The sequence below is a fragment of the Pempheris klunzingeri genome, chromosome 21, assembly GCF_042242105.1.
Source record: "Pempheris klunzingeri isolate RE-2024b chromosome 21, fPemKlu1.hap1, whole genome shotgun sequence".
NCBI lineage: Eukaryota > Metazoa > Chordata > Actinopteri > Acropomatiformes > Pempheridae > Pempheris > Pempheris klunzingeri.
The window spans coordinates 7,038,736-7,054,178 of record NC_092032.1 but is presented as its reverse complement, the minus strand read 5'-3'; the positions used below and the strand labels follow the sequence as shown (position 1 = coordinate 7,054,178).

Here is a 15,443-nt window from a genome sequence, read left to right as displayed (position 1 = left end):
CAAAGCTCGCCCGGCCGAAGTCAGAATAATGATGGAGTATTGGAGGCAATGCGCGCTGTGGTTAATTAACTGCAAGGTGCTTCCAGCGAACCACCGGGTTACATGGGAGTCTGCACAGGTATTTGACTTGGCCCAAACCCTCCGGGATGGAGTCCTCCTGTGCCATCTGCTCAACAACCTGCGATCCCAGACCATCAACCTAAAGGAAATCAACCTCCGACCGCAAATGTCACAGGTAAGACACGGCAGTAGGCACCACTTTCCCCGCTCGCTCGCCAAACTACAAGTCGTTGGTGACAGGGTACAACCAGACTTCGTAAGAATTATGCTAATTTACAGTTTCCGTGCTTCACGACAAAAACAGAATACCTATCAATACATGACTCTGGCTTATTCTGAACGGAAATAGCTTCATATGAAATTCGGCATGAGAAAATCCACAAATTGACCATTGGTTTTAAGCAAATTGTAACTTTTTAAAATCTTGGTTAAACCGCTAGCCACCGCCCCCACAGTATGTTTTGGTAGCGGGAGAACGTTACAAATAAGAACTCAGCAAATTATATTAGTTGGAATTTTATTCCTTTAAGTCCGTGCTTGTGTGTGAAATACATGCCGAAGAAAAAACATGATCTTTGTCACTGTCTGCAGCTTTTCATTGCTGCTTTGTGACGTGAGTATTTTTGACAGTGAATGAGGAAACGCTCAATTGCCAAAGAATTAGCCGGAGTTTGGTGTCCATCGATTGGGACCAAACTTGGTGGCATAGAAGTCATACAGTGAGCGAAAATGACAAACACCCCGACTTTCTTTGACTCTTGTACTCAACTCTGCTGTGGAAGTTACTTACAGTGACTTGGAGTCAATGTTGGCCAACACTGAACCGTTATGTACACAGAACTCTTCAATGTGCCCTCTATAGGTGATGTAGGTACACAGGAGACAAAGCTTGCTTAAGTGGTGATGAGGCTTTGTTATGGTCCATCCTGATCAGAGAAGTGGATTTATCACACAGGATTAACAACATGTAGAAATAACCAAGTATTTTATTACAATACCTTTTTATTGAGGATATAAGTAAATAAGCTGTTTGTGTGACTTGTCTGGTAATATGAAGGAACGAAGGCAATCAAGGGAAGAAAATCTCCTGATTTTGGTTTGTTTTTTTGCTTTTTAATTTTTGATAGAGAGACAGAGAGCTGTGGCCATGTGGCTCCTGTTTGTCAGATACCATCTGCTTCAATAACAGGACAGCCGGAGCCACGGCCAGATTAATATTCGCCTTACTGAATCTGGATGTCTGGCTCAGTGACAACACACAGTGAGGTAGACACTCACCTACCGAGGCCGCAGACCTGCTGTCAAAATTAGACTGTACCAGTAACACTGACACCCACGCAGACTACAGTATGTCACTCTGTAATAGATGCCGCTATGCTTTCATCTGATGCATCAAGGTTGATGATGGCGATCAAGGTTTGAATATCAGTACTATCAGATTAGGCTTGTTTCCTGGAAAATAAGCCCTTCGAACTCAAAGTCACAATGGGACAGTCAATATGATATGCAGTTACTGTTCTTTCACAATCTAATTGGGTATCCACTGTTCTACTTCAGGTCAGGTGGCCAATATGAAAAAAAACATATAGGATTTTAATGACATCATTGGCAGTGAGAATCAACCGTCTAAGGATCTGTTTACTCGGAGATTTCAGAGGAAACTAGATTTGGGCTGTAAGAGGAGAAGCTGATTGGTCCATTTACTGTTAGAAGCACCAAAACAATCTCTGATAAGTCAGTGTTTGCTGTCAGTCATGACATAATGACATATAATGGAGCTGCCATGTGAAGAAGGTTTGGAACCATTCTTATGCTCCGTGCCTGGCCCGGTCTGCCCTGCCCTGGCCTGGCCTAGCCTGGCCCAGACTGGCCTGGCCCAGACTGGGTTATTTATAGGCTGAGTTTGTTTTATGCATGACTTGCTGGCTTACTCACACTGAGGCAGTGATGAAGCTGCATTTGGTAAATAAACATTAGTAGTAGGTGTGAGCACGTGCATGCTCACGCTCACGGTCGTTCCATCGTTACTACAGTGTTCTTAGACTGCATTTCCCAGAAGTCACCTGCTACATAAATTGTGTGTCTAATGTGAATTATTTTTCTTGCTGAAGCTTGAGGTACTCCTCTCGTTCCCTGATCAATCATGGTAACTGCTCATGTAATACGCCTAATGTAGTTTGCCTATTGTGCATCACTTCCTGTCCCCATCAGGCGCAGCTTTAACTCCCATGACCTGCCTATTCACTTACTGTTGTGATTAATAGTGAATGATTACTATGAATATTAAATACTTTTATCTGGAGCTGTACTACTTCATTCGTGTATCAGTAGCTCATGATTCATGGCATCCCCTTTCACACACATTCACACGGCGTGATGCCGGATACCAACTCCCTCTACGAGCATGTAACCGTTCAACTAAAAAATGGGCGTCAACACTCCCCCATGCCCCCCAACCCTCAGCAACTTTCCTCCCTCTGTCTCCCCAAAGTTTAATTTGCATAACTGAGGGCGGAGTTGCTTCCCTTTCCCCCCTGCATAATTCATGAGGGCCGTGGCAGCTACTTTATCATTGGCTGGTAATAACACATGGGACGCAACTGTGGCCTCACCCATGGGACCCATGAGATGGAAAGACAAAGGCAGTGGTGGGACAGGACTACAAAGAGCCTGTCTGGCCTCCATAGACGCATCTCCGAGGAGATAAAGGGCCCTGAAGGGCTCGCCCGCTGCGCTGGAGTTACAGTAGCCGTGTAATTAAAGCACAATGCACCAGAAGCTCTGGAGAGTTCACATGTGTGATGTTGGCATCAGGACGGGCTGCTACATTAATTGTGCTTCAGAGATTTTTATAGGCCATGTAGCGAGTCAGTTTTATTCAGAAATGGGCTCATATTAGGGCAAGAAAGATCCAGCAAACTAACTAAGCGTGGTTTGGATCAGTCTATTTACTGATGAAATTAGTTGATGTGCGCTGTAGCCCCTCTTATGATGGAAAATGAAGAACGATGCACAGGTTGTGTGTGTGTGCCATAACTGTTTTAAATGATGAGCTCAAAGTGACGGGGCTTAAGGTCAGCGTAAAGCCAAATGGTCACCCTCTTTGATCATTGTTTTAAAGGGCTGCAATGAACCAATTACATAGTCTAGACACAGCACAACCACAGTAATGGCGGCATTTTGCTTTTCTACCATATAACACCACATAATCAGTAGTTATTTTTTGTCTCTCTGTGAAAATCAGCAAGAGGAACTTTGGATTGCTTGTCATGGCGCAACGTACCAACCATGTGGTCAAACATGCAGCATGCAGTCTTTCCATCCTTCTGTTTCTTGAAACATTTGGACGGGCGTTCTGCTGAATCTTAGTTTTTACTGAGAAGACTGCAAATATATTCCAAACAGTGCTCGTATGAGTTGGTAGCAAGGACACAAGGACGCTCCGTGTATGGGGTTTTATGAGACAGCCATTGATAGATTCAGTTCAAACACACAAACAACTGCTCAAACACCTAAAACCAAGGTCATGCCCGGGTTCAAATGTGTATAATTATATCATCTGATTGAAATTTAAATCTTGAAATGTGCCCTGACACCCCTGACTTGTTAAGCCTACTGTTGCCGTGTTTTCCATGACACAGGATTATAAGCTGCGGATTCAGGGTGAGCAAAATTGTTGCGAACCCGCCAGCAGCCGAAAGCCTCTCACACAGACCAGCCGCGAGGCTCAACGTGCACAGGAAATCAGGAAATGGAATAGAGGAAGGAAGTGAAACTAAACATGCCCCCGATCGAGCTCACACCAAAGCACTGAGATGTCAGACACAATGAGGAGAAAAGCCGCTTCTCTCCTCAAACAGCTAAAATACCCCACATTGGTCTTAATAGAGCCGCCTTCAAAGACTTTGACGCCTGTTCTTCAGTTTTGTAAAGTGAAACTGAGAGAGAGACAGTATGAAAAGTCAGGTCTTTCTTTAATGAGCTCAGAAAGTCTTTCACAAAGCAACAAAGTACATCAATACAGAGAAAAACGAGAAGACAACCCGACACTGAGGTGCCATGAAGGCTTAATTAATACATTTATGAATTAATTATCTGTTTATTTGAATATAATGCAGAATACAGTAACATTAGACTGCATGTAGCAAGCCAGCAGGCATAGCTCAGAGTGTATGTACACACAGAGAACCACTGCTGATACACCAGTGCTTAATTAAGCCAGAGCCTGTTGTAAGGCACATATACGACAAACTGTATCCGTGTGAAAAGATGACTGCCACATTTATGCAGCAGGTGTCTTTCAGTTGGCAAACTGACCTGAATTTGACTCCTTGGGACCCTGGCAGGTGTATGACATTTGTACACACACTTAGAGAATACCATTATACATTTTACATGGTACATATGTATATTTTATCAAGCTGAGACCAAAATGCTGTGATGTCAAGCAAGAGTGAGCACTCCCTACAGCAGGCTTCAAAGGCTTCACCCTCACTCGCAAAGACAAAGACAAAAGTTGGAGAGAGATAGTGTGAGACAGAGAGAACGTCTTCATTTTCCTTTGGCTCATGTGGAATAAGACCGCCCCCCCCCTCCGGACTCTGGAGTTACATGTTAACATGCTACTTTTAGGACAATTTAACAATTTTTGCACATTTTATAGGAGGAGAGTTGGTTCAGATGAGGTATTTAAGTGTAATTACCGAGGAGTAAAGCCCATTGTGGGATTGTCATGGTTACTGAAATTTTAGATACTTGGTAGTAAATGAGACTAGGTCAAAGATAAGTGAGGTGTAACCACTTTAAGTGATGTGGTGAAGTGTTAAAAGACGTTAATGGATCTCTACGTGTATGTGACTCTCACCACACACATAGACTCTCCTCCTCTCTAATCCATATCCACACTCTTGGGTATGATGTCCTATGATGTCTTCCTTACTTTTATACTGTGTACTCACTATATTTACCTGCCAATATGCACAAACATACTGCAGGTTATTAGCATGCAGTATGAGACACAGCTTGCGAATCCCACGATCACTTCCCCTGAGTTAGTGTGGCTTGGCTGCCCTCTTTGATTCATTTTGAAGAAAGGATTACACCTGTCAGTGTGTAAACAGCACATTACTGCAGCCATGCATGCCGCGTCGGAACAAGGCACCGCAGCCTCCCATTTACGATTCCAGTGCATCGTAACGCGCTCGAACTGGTTTGTTCTGCCGTGTCATTGCGATGACATGCGTTACTTTATGTACAGTGGCGTTGATGCAGACGTTTGCAGAGAAACGATTCTGTTGGACCTCACTTGTGAGCGAAATGAGCGAACTGACCTTTTATTCCGTCACCAAGGTAACAAGGCTGCGCCGTAGCCAACCAGTGAAGGCTTTGCTCTAGTGCGCATTAAAGTATAGATAATGTATACTGATTTTATTAGGAGATATTCAGTGGTGGAGAATGTACCTTTAAATCAATGTTTATAATGTTATTCAATTCTGGTGTGGATGGCTCAGTTAATCACTGGTAAGTGCTCTGAAAGCTCTTGAGAAAGTCAATACTGTCTGTTGTCTTTACTGGCAAACAATCATCATCATCATCATCATACATGACATTTTAAGTGTAGGTGGGGGCTTACTCTCATCAGAGGAGACCCCTCAGCATACAGTATAACTATGAACATTTAGATTGTAACATTAACAAACGATAATTGCAGTTTTGCCCTTTTTAGTAGCTTGGTGGAAATGTCAAGATGCTATCTGGATGACAGTGAGCAGTCAGGAATCGTAGATATAGATTCAGATGATAGCGAGCTGCGGCCGCGGTCACTGCCAGCAGCAGTGTGTCTGCAACCTTTTACTGGCAGGTTCACCGAAGTGGAAACCTGGAGCCAAGCGATGTGGAGAGTACACCTGTGTATGCCCTTTGTGTGCATTGAATATGTGCATTTTGCGTATGTGCAAACATGTGGAAGCAGTATGGATATGGATAACGGCTGCCGCAGATTGTTGAGCCCATCTCTTTTTCAGCAGGGACAGGTATGCATGAGGGGTCCTGCACTGAGCGCCGTGATAGATGACTGTTGTCTGGTGGAAATGGGAATGTCCTTATTTGTGTAATGGAGACAGAGAGGGAGAGAGTACAACAGAGCAGAAATAGTAGTCACTCCATGGACTATGGATAAAGAAAAGAGCCGTGTAAGAGTCTGTATATTGGTATTACCAATACACCATATACAATTTTATTCCTTGGATGCTCTAATTTGCCAGGAATACAAATCTGTGGAAACGTGAAATAGTTTTTGTCAAGAAAATGGACAAACTTGCACCTTATTAGCTCAAACATTTGACTTTTAGCAGCTTAACCTTCACAAATCCATATTGGTTAAAATCCAACACCAGTGGGCCCTGGTGCACACACACACACACACACACATACACACACGCACACACACAGGTCAGACAGCAGATGACCAGCCTCTGTCAAACAGCACAGCAGAGCATTATTCACACGTTTTTAACACAATCTTCCAAGAGGTAGAAAACCAGGGAGAGGAGGAGGACGAGGAGGAGGAGGAGGAGGAGGAGGAGGAGGAGGAGGAGGAGAGATGCTGTCTGCTCACCATTCACGCTCCAGTGTTCGTGCATTCAGTGTGTACATTTTATTTAGTGTGTTGCACAGTTTAGTTAGCATTCAGCCCTCTAAATTCCCCGACCCTTACTCTTAATCATCCTTCTTTTAGTCCCATCACACACAATTGAGCTAAAACTACTTGACCAGGGTTTCTGTAGCCACGAGGGTTCATATCTCACACAGTAGCACTAATTCAATTCCCATATCTGGCGGGGGATGGGGTGAGCTTTGTGTATATGCGGGGGGTCATTGGGGTTAAAACCAGGATTTAATGGAAAATGGCTTCTGAGACACTTATTGGTGTTGTGGGGGAGGTTCAGAGGTGGAGGGGTGGGGGTTGGAAGGGAGTCAGGTTTTCCCTTATTGCCTTATTGTCACAACATGAAAGAAACTGAGCGGCGTTGGGACCTTTGCCTTTATGTTCTTATGGACGGGGAAATCAAAGCTTTTCCAAGCCATTCATGGCTGGGCGCTGTGTCGCAGAAATGTCAGGAGACCAGTTTTCTGTCATCTTCACTCCTTCCTGTGACTGCTGGTTTAAAATGACACCAGAGCTGATCAAGCTGCTATTAACCTTTATTTATGTTAATGTCGTCAGGTGACTTTGAGGGCATAAAGAAGTGAACTGATCGACACCCAGCTCTGTGTTTTGATATATTTCCATACAGTATCAGTGATGAAGAGGAGCAGGAGGTGACGAAGAGGAGGTGAAACGTGCTGAGACCAAGCAGTAACCAGGCTGCCCGTGATGCAGTTTTGTTATTGCAAAGATGAGGAAGAGGTTTCGTGGGTTACCCATTGCTGTTCTATTGTGTTTCACTGGGTACACAGCCATGTGGTTCTTTTAAACTGAGCTTGGGCAAACTTGTGGAGAAGATTGATTTGAATTTGTTGATGGTACTGACTTTAGTAAGAGGATGGAGCTCTGTAGCTTGGAGCATCTACGTAGTCACAGCCTCAGTCTGTTGACTTGAGTTTAAAGGAATGGTTCGGACATTCTGGGAAATATGGTCATCCTTTTCCCTTCTGGCTCAGAGTTAGATCAGAGGAACAATATCATTCTCAAATCTGTCTATTAAATGTGAGCCAGCAGTTTATTAGCTTAGCTTAGCATAAAAAATGGAAACAGAGGGAAACAGCTAGCATAGCTCTATCCAAAGGTAACATAACATAATTTTTCTAATTCCATTTTGTCCTGGAAATGTAAAACCTCTGAAGCCTTTGACTTTTAACATTACAGTCATGTGATCCACTGTTATTATAAATAAACATTTTTATTAGAGCAGCTTTAACATTTAGTTTTCCATTAGCAAGAAGCTGTCAGATTCTTTGTCATTTCAGCTCAATGCTTCTCTATTACTTAACACTGAATGGAGAGATTTGCAGGAGCAGCAAATAGAGCCGTCTCATGGAAAGACAGATAACTCTCATCCTCTCCTCACCTAAAGAGGGAGGTGACCAGTGAGTCAAAGTCCTGAAAAAACAGAATAGTCCCAAACAGGAAACGTCTAATGGTTTAAGAGGTGATAAAGAGCTGTCATCAACTAGCTGGGGCTATTCGGAGTCACGAAAGCGACCGACAGAGCATGCAGATGGTTTTTCCAGTCGCTTTTTCCAGTGTTTTTCACTCACATGCCGTTGTAAACCAAGAGTCTGTGGGTTTGCATTCCAACCAAACATGCAGCTCATTTCACAGTTAAGCACACCTTGAACCAGACTGCAAATAAGTTACCACATCAGTGGAAGGAAAGCTGCTAACCACTGCATTATGTTGACAGTATTCCTTTAAGATAAGTAAGCTGATGGGTGTCTGGCTGCGCTGTCTACTGCCATGACCCCTAACCTCAGACCTCAGGGAGAGAGCAGCGGTTTCATCAGCGCCAGCAGACATTCGCCTACGTTCCACTTCCCATTTCCTGGTTACACAGCTGACAAATGCTCCAACATGACATGGATGTGACCTGATCGCTTGGATTGTAATATGTCACCCGCTGGTTATGGCTTAGAGAGTCTTGACAAAAGAGCTTCACAGATCGGGCCTGTGCACATTATGTCATCACTCCGGACACAGTAACTCAACGACGTAATCCGGCAGGTGTTTGAAACTGACGGACATGCGTCTTATTAGCATTTTTTTCCCTTTACATTGCTAAAGCATGGTTTCCTCTCAATAATGTTCCTCTTTACTGTCCCACACTTCAGGCAGTAAACGTAGATATGGGTCAGACAGAGAGCGCTCATAACTACCAGATTTGATTCTTTGCACAGCCTCTGCAACAGACTCATTCCTTTGATTGGCATTAATTGATGCTCAACAAGGTTTAAGCAGCAAGACGACCAAACTCTGGCTGTCTTTCATTGCGTAGGTCTATGAGAGAACAAGAGCGGGATTTCATTAAGCTCCACAATACGCACAGGGGCCATAAAAGGCTCCAGCTTGTTGCTATGGAGCTTTGACTTGTACCAAGGAATACATAAGCAGAAACTGGATACTTATTGTGGATACAGAGCACGGACCGGCTCATATCAAAAGCACAGCAGCGAGATGACTTGTCTTACAGGAATATTTTTTCTCCTTATATTCCAGATGGTTGGTCTTAGAGATGGAGGGATTTTAAGCCCTCCGTACACTGGTCTTGTATAAACTATGCATTTTCATCCAAACTGAGCAAACGTGTGTTTGGAGCATAATCTGGCTTTAATTCCTTACTCTACACAGAGAAGGTATTTGCATGTTTCTTTGAAATGCAGAAATAGGTAGTGGTACACTAACATTGTTGGCTATATTTGCCTTGGATTTGGTACAGTTTCTCTTCAGTTTTTTTACGGATTAAAAAAACAGGATATAAGTGTTAATTAGTGAGCTTGAAGGTGGCCGATGGATTCTTTTACTTTTAGAGAGAGTCCCTCAGTTCCCAGTCCTTGAGCTAAACTAAGCTAAGCTAAGCTAACCAGCTGCTGTACAGACACGAGAGTGGTATCGATTTTCTCGTCTAACTCTTGTCAAGGAAGTGAATAACAATAGTTGAAAGTGATTAACTTTCTTTCGCAAATGATACTTTCACAAAGTAATCTTTTGAAAGCTAAAATATGATGAGCAAAATTCATAATGCATTCTTATATACAACCCATGCATGTGAATGAAATGACAAGAACACGTAGATTTTAGTTTACTATCATGGAATGGGCTTATACTTGTATATGTACATGACACATGCATGCAGGCCATTCACTTCCTGAGGCCCAGAGAGTCACTAATGCAGAAGAGAAGCTGCCAGCGGAACAGTTACTGGTTGCCTCATGTTGCTCCACTCTTGTTAATACAATTCCCCCTCCACTGTCTTGAGCTCAGTGCAGCAGAGGCTCTGTCTTTCATATGCGCTCTGTGAATGTGCTTCCCTCAGATAATATACTGAGGTCCTTTGGGACTCTCCAGAGACTCCAGGCAGACAAGATGTGCTTGTCTGATAAAAGAAAGTGATGTGTACAAGTGTAAACATTCAATATTATTCACTCACTGCTCGCTCGCTGCTTTACGCTGCCTCTTATCTGGAGCTGACTGGCTGGGGGCTTTTCTCTCTCCCGTGAAGCCATCTGTAAAGCCTAATTGAATTGAAGTGGAGAGGCATTTCATATTTGATGCATGGACATTTGCTGCATAGACAAATCTGATATCACAAGGGTTAAGGTGTGTAATGAATAACAGAATAGGTCCGGCTGCTTTGCCTCTTCTGCCGAGCACTTTGTTTCTCAAGATGACACTGACTGAATTAGTTTCTCGAAATGTGATTACGTCCTGCACATATTAACAGCTCGGCAGTGGGTTGTGCTCTCTTTAACGAAAAAGGAACAGGTTAATGAAATTCATTTCCTGTAAACCTGTTACCCAAGAGGAAAAAGAAGAAGGAGACGATCACAGTGATGGCGATGATGATGATGATTATGGCATTGTTTTATGGAAAGTTAACTCTCGCGAAAAGTGCTATTGATGCAGAAACTATATAAATGTCATTTTAAATTGAAGAAAGTGGATGAAATGACAAAAAACAACAGACTATAGAGGTATTACCCATAATTCTTTAGAGTTATCCCTGTCTAGCCGTCCTTCTTCTTGCATCGTTTGAGATATTTGCTCCACTGTCTCTGTTCATTTTAGATGCGGGTGCCTTGTACTGGTGCAGCCATAACGCCTCGCTGCTCAAATGCAAAAGCCACAACCACACAGTTGGTCTAGCGCCGTGCGTCTTTGTGTTGGCTGGGATGTGCTGTTGTCTTTGTACGCCGCATGTCAATATTGACGCTGATGTGACTCCGCACCAGTTCCGTCATGCAAGCATCACTTGCACGAAGCCACGTGACCCATGTGTAATGATCTGAGCGACTGCAAACATTTGCATGCGGGGGCAAAAAACGAGAACTAAGAAAAATAAAAACAGTTCAAAGAGTTTCCAGTGTAACATGAATGAATTCATGAATAAAATGCATTTACAGATGAGGTCACCTGTTAAGCCTGATCCCGGCACAGCGGTGGACTTGGATGTGGCACATGAAACATCTCTTTCACCAGCATCCTCATCCTTTTTCTTCCATCCTGTATCAACTGCAGGAAGGCTAATGGGTGTGAGTCACAGATACCGCACGTTGACTAACTCCAGTATGGTGACATCTTTCGCTCACTGCTTACGACTCTGCACCCTTCAAAAAAGAGATTTAACCACTGCAGAAAACCTCACGCAATACTTGAATATTTGAACACTTGAAGTACTTGAGGCTTGCTTTTCTCCCCAGTTTCCTCTGTTTCATTGGTCAGCACTCAGTGCAAACTGCTGCATAATCTGGATAAATGGTTTCTGGATGCAGCCCCATTTGCATCGTTAGCGAAAGATTTAGGCTGCAGATGAGGCTGAAAACACTTGCATCCTCAATAAATGACCTTGTTTATTAGAGGAACTTATCGACTGTTTGATTCAGTTTTTGTGGGTCAAGGTGAACCCTCAGCTGTAATTAAGCTCAGAGTGTATGCACTCAAGCTGAGTTTCCGTTTCCACTTGCTTTGCTTTGCCTTAGAGTACTTGCATTGTTTCTTTATTGTTGGTAACAACCCTGTTAACCTCTGTGGGAATGATTCCATGACCCATACTGAACATCAGGATGAATTTAGACACCGTTGAGCCCAACACACAACAGGATTCTCTTTATGTATGATGAAAGCTTTTACATATGCACCTCTAATTTGGCAGCTGTGGTCTCTCGATATACTCTCTATATACTAATTGCCAATATATATGGTCTGTTTCTAGTTTGTTTGGAATAAAGAAACTTCACACATCTGTGTATAGGTTGCATATAATTAAGAGGAAACTGCAGTGGCGAAATGCCTCAGATATATTTGAGGTGATTTGCAGCGATGGTAGCACCTCTGTGAGGGTGTACACAGCGATGCTTTGAGCTTAATGCTAATGTCAACAAGCTAACATGTTCACTATGACAATGGCAATATGTGGGCAGCAGGAATGTGCAGTGATAACATGGCCACAATACAAGCCTACAGAAACTTGATTAACAGAACGAGACAGCACGCACTGACTCATTGATTGAAAGTGCAGCACAATATCATTTAGTTAGTGAAAATAAAAATAATGAAAGAATATTGCAGTAGTTGCTTTTTGGTCTGAACTGGAGTGTTATAATTTTCTTTAGTATTAATCGGAAAATAAATAACATAAAGAACACAGCGGGAGTAAATTACATTAGTGCTGCACTGAAAACTGTAAATGTTAGGAGAGATCTGATCTTAGAAAAGGAGTTTTTATATTTTCTGTTTACAATATCTTGGTGATTCCATCATAATGTACCTACAGGAGTAAATTAAATCTCCGCCTTTCTCTTCCTGCACTGTAGAATTATCTCTAATCATGCACCACTCTACTGTCCCATTTCAGCGGGACATACATCATGTTAATGAAGCAAGATGCTCTCATGGTGCCTATAAACACTGATTCATCTATCTTTTAGAGCTGTGTTGCTCCAGTGTGTCTGGCAGCTCCTCAGCTGCACGCCCAGATTAGATAGCTGAAGTGAAAGCTAGCAGGCAGAAAAGAGAAGCAGCATCTGATCCAATCCAGCGACAGTAAAACATACATACGCAACAGAACGAAAATGAAAGATAGAAACACATCCTTTCTGCATGTCATACATGTCTGTACATTTCTTGGCGACTCCCTCACTGATGGACCCCTTTCTGTCTTCCCAACACAGTTCCTGTGCCTGAAGAATATCAGGACTTTCCTGGCAGCATGCAGCGACATATTCGGCATGAAGAAAAGCGAGCTGTTCGAGGCCTTTGACCTTTTTGACGTCAGGGACTTTGGAAAGGTAAGGCAGCGCTGCCCAGTGACACAGAATGAGGAGGCGGCTCGGCTCTCCGGAGCAACAGCCTGCATCCACCCTCACTGTGTTTACCAGTTCCCCTCTAACACTGAGCCGAATTAGTCAAATGTGCTTTTACGCCCACTCTCGTCTTTGTGTGGAATTCATGGAACTTCGTCAAAATTATTTATAAGTGAAGGAGCTCCTTTCTGACTTCAAATAATAATGAAGGTCTTTTGCAAATGGTATAAGCCTTTGGTATAGTCACATTTTGGGTAGTGTTCGTTCAGCTCACGGCATTGTAACAGCAATTCCAGTGGCTTCTGGGTTATGTCTACAGTATCATTAGTAGATGGTCTTACTGTGCTAATAAACACAGTGTTAGGCCACATTGCAGCTTTCTTCGAGCTCTTAAACTCTAAGCTAAAGCTGAAGTCAGCAACATGACCCAGCAGTTTAATCACTTCCCCTCATTAGAGTGAAAATGCCCCAGCGTGAAGGCTTTACGAGGGGTTAAAAGTCTGGCCTCGGGTTCATTACTTTGATACTCTCATTCCCTTCTTGTGGTGCTGTGTAACTGTCTGCGGCTCTCTGATGGCCCTGCTGTCGGCCTCTTGATGTCCCCTGGAGGTTTAATTAGAAGGCTCAGCCTTGAGCGGAGAGAGGGTGCTGCTGGGGCGCAGTGTCAGGCGTTTATGAGACGAATGTGTGCGGATGTGTGTCAGCAGAACATACTGATTGACTAGTTGTCATCATCCTCCATATGATCATGATGAAACTCTGCGATGAAGTGGCATTTAGAGGATCATGGGAAGATTAAAATGCTCCTGTGACACCAACAATTATAAATATAATAATCACTGCAGATTAAAGAAAATGAAACCCTCCTACACGCATCAGACGCTAATCAACTCCATAATAAAGCAAACTGATAGTGTCACATCCGAAGTAACCCTATAAAAAGATCCAGTACTCATATATTGCTTTATATTTAGTCGTCCTTTTATTAGCATCATTTATGTGGCTATTGCGAGAGAACATACCACAGCATGTAATCAACAACTAACCATCACTAGACGGTGAGAAAAAGAAACGCCTCTAATCAACTTCCCTTTTCATGCAAACGCACACTCAGAAAGGAGCAACACTCTACCAGAGAAAAGTTTACGAAAGCTAACAGCTTGTGAAATGTAGGCCTGTGAAATTGCCACAGCATTTACCATCTGCTCATTTGACTGAACTTTTCAACTCGTGTGTGTTCTTTGATTAGAACGTAATTAGCTAGATCATCTCTGTATTCCCAGTGGATCATTTTTGTGTTTGGGTTCTCATGGTATTTACCAAAAGGTATTGATTTAATGAAGGCTTTGACTTACTAAACAATGTTACTGTTACTACTGTCTCTCAGATGAACTGCATGAAAAAAAGCCACCTACAGTACAATACACTACAGATTTTAAGAATAAATGTCTGTAAGAGCGGAGAAGGAGAATGAGTGAGGATTTCCATATGGTCAACAGCATCTTTTTATGCCGTGACGTTTGTTTTTGCCATGCTGAGTTGAATTAAGCTAATCTATTCATTAAGTCATCTATAATTAAAACACATTTAGACTACTGGCAAGTTTCTGTCTTCACCCTCATAGGGAAATATTTTTACAGAAAAGCTGCAGGAGAACCAGCAGTGGCTCAGTGAATTAGGGTATGCAAATATAAATCTTTATCCTTACTCATAAAAAGATAAATAAATAAATGAAAAAAAAATCACAGTTTGGGGCTTTGTAGAATTGCTCATCCATGTGATTTTGCATTCTTATTCATGCTTCAGCCCCTGTGTGCACTTACAAGACACACTTTGAAAACAGGGGCTTTGTAGACTGAAGCTGCTACAGAAGAAGTCTGGATATAAAAACAGTCTGAGGAGTTTCACAATCATTCAATTAGTCCAATGAATTAACAACAACAGATTGGATTGGGCAGAAAGGGGTTGCATTATCACATCCAATGATTCAATGGTTCAACCTTTTGGGAAACATGTCTCATCACTGCGTTGTTGAGCGTTAGATGAGAAGATTGATACCTCTCATGTCTATATTCTGAATATGAAGCTACCGCTACTAGCCGGTTAGCTTAGCAAAGCGTTAAAACAATTCATGTGGGAGCTTGCTGTGAAACTATGTATCGGCTGCACCGTTTTTGTGCAGATTTTACAAACAAAATAAAACGTGGTCATTAGCTAGCTTTAAAGTCGCTGGTAGGCAGATTTTGTCTCAGAACCAGGCTAGCTGTTTCTGGTATGCTAAGCTAAGCTAGCCGGCTGTATCTTCCTACTTAGCGCACAGACATGAGATTGGTATCGATCTTCTCATCTAACCCTCAGCAGGAAAG

General features: G+C 42.8%; 1 protein-coding gene across 1 annotated transcript in view; it reads left to right on the top strand.

Annotated features, from left to right (window-relative positions):
* LOC139221098 (guanine nucleotide exchange factor VAV3) overlaps positions 1-15,443 on the top strand; it is an 81,838-nt gene continuing 66,395 nt past the window's right edge. The window contains exons 1-2 of the mRNA XM_070853011.1: positions 1-235; positions 12,946-13,062. Coding sequence (XP_070709112.1) covers positions 29-235; positions 12,946-13,062 — 324 coding nt within the window. The 5' untranslated portion in view covers positions 1-28. The remainder of the gene's footprint in view (positions 236-12,945; positions 13,063-15,443) is intronic.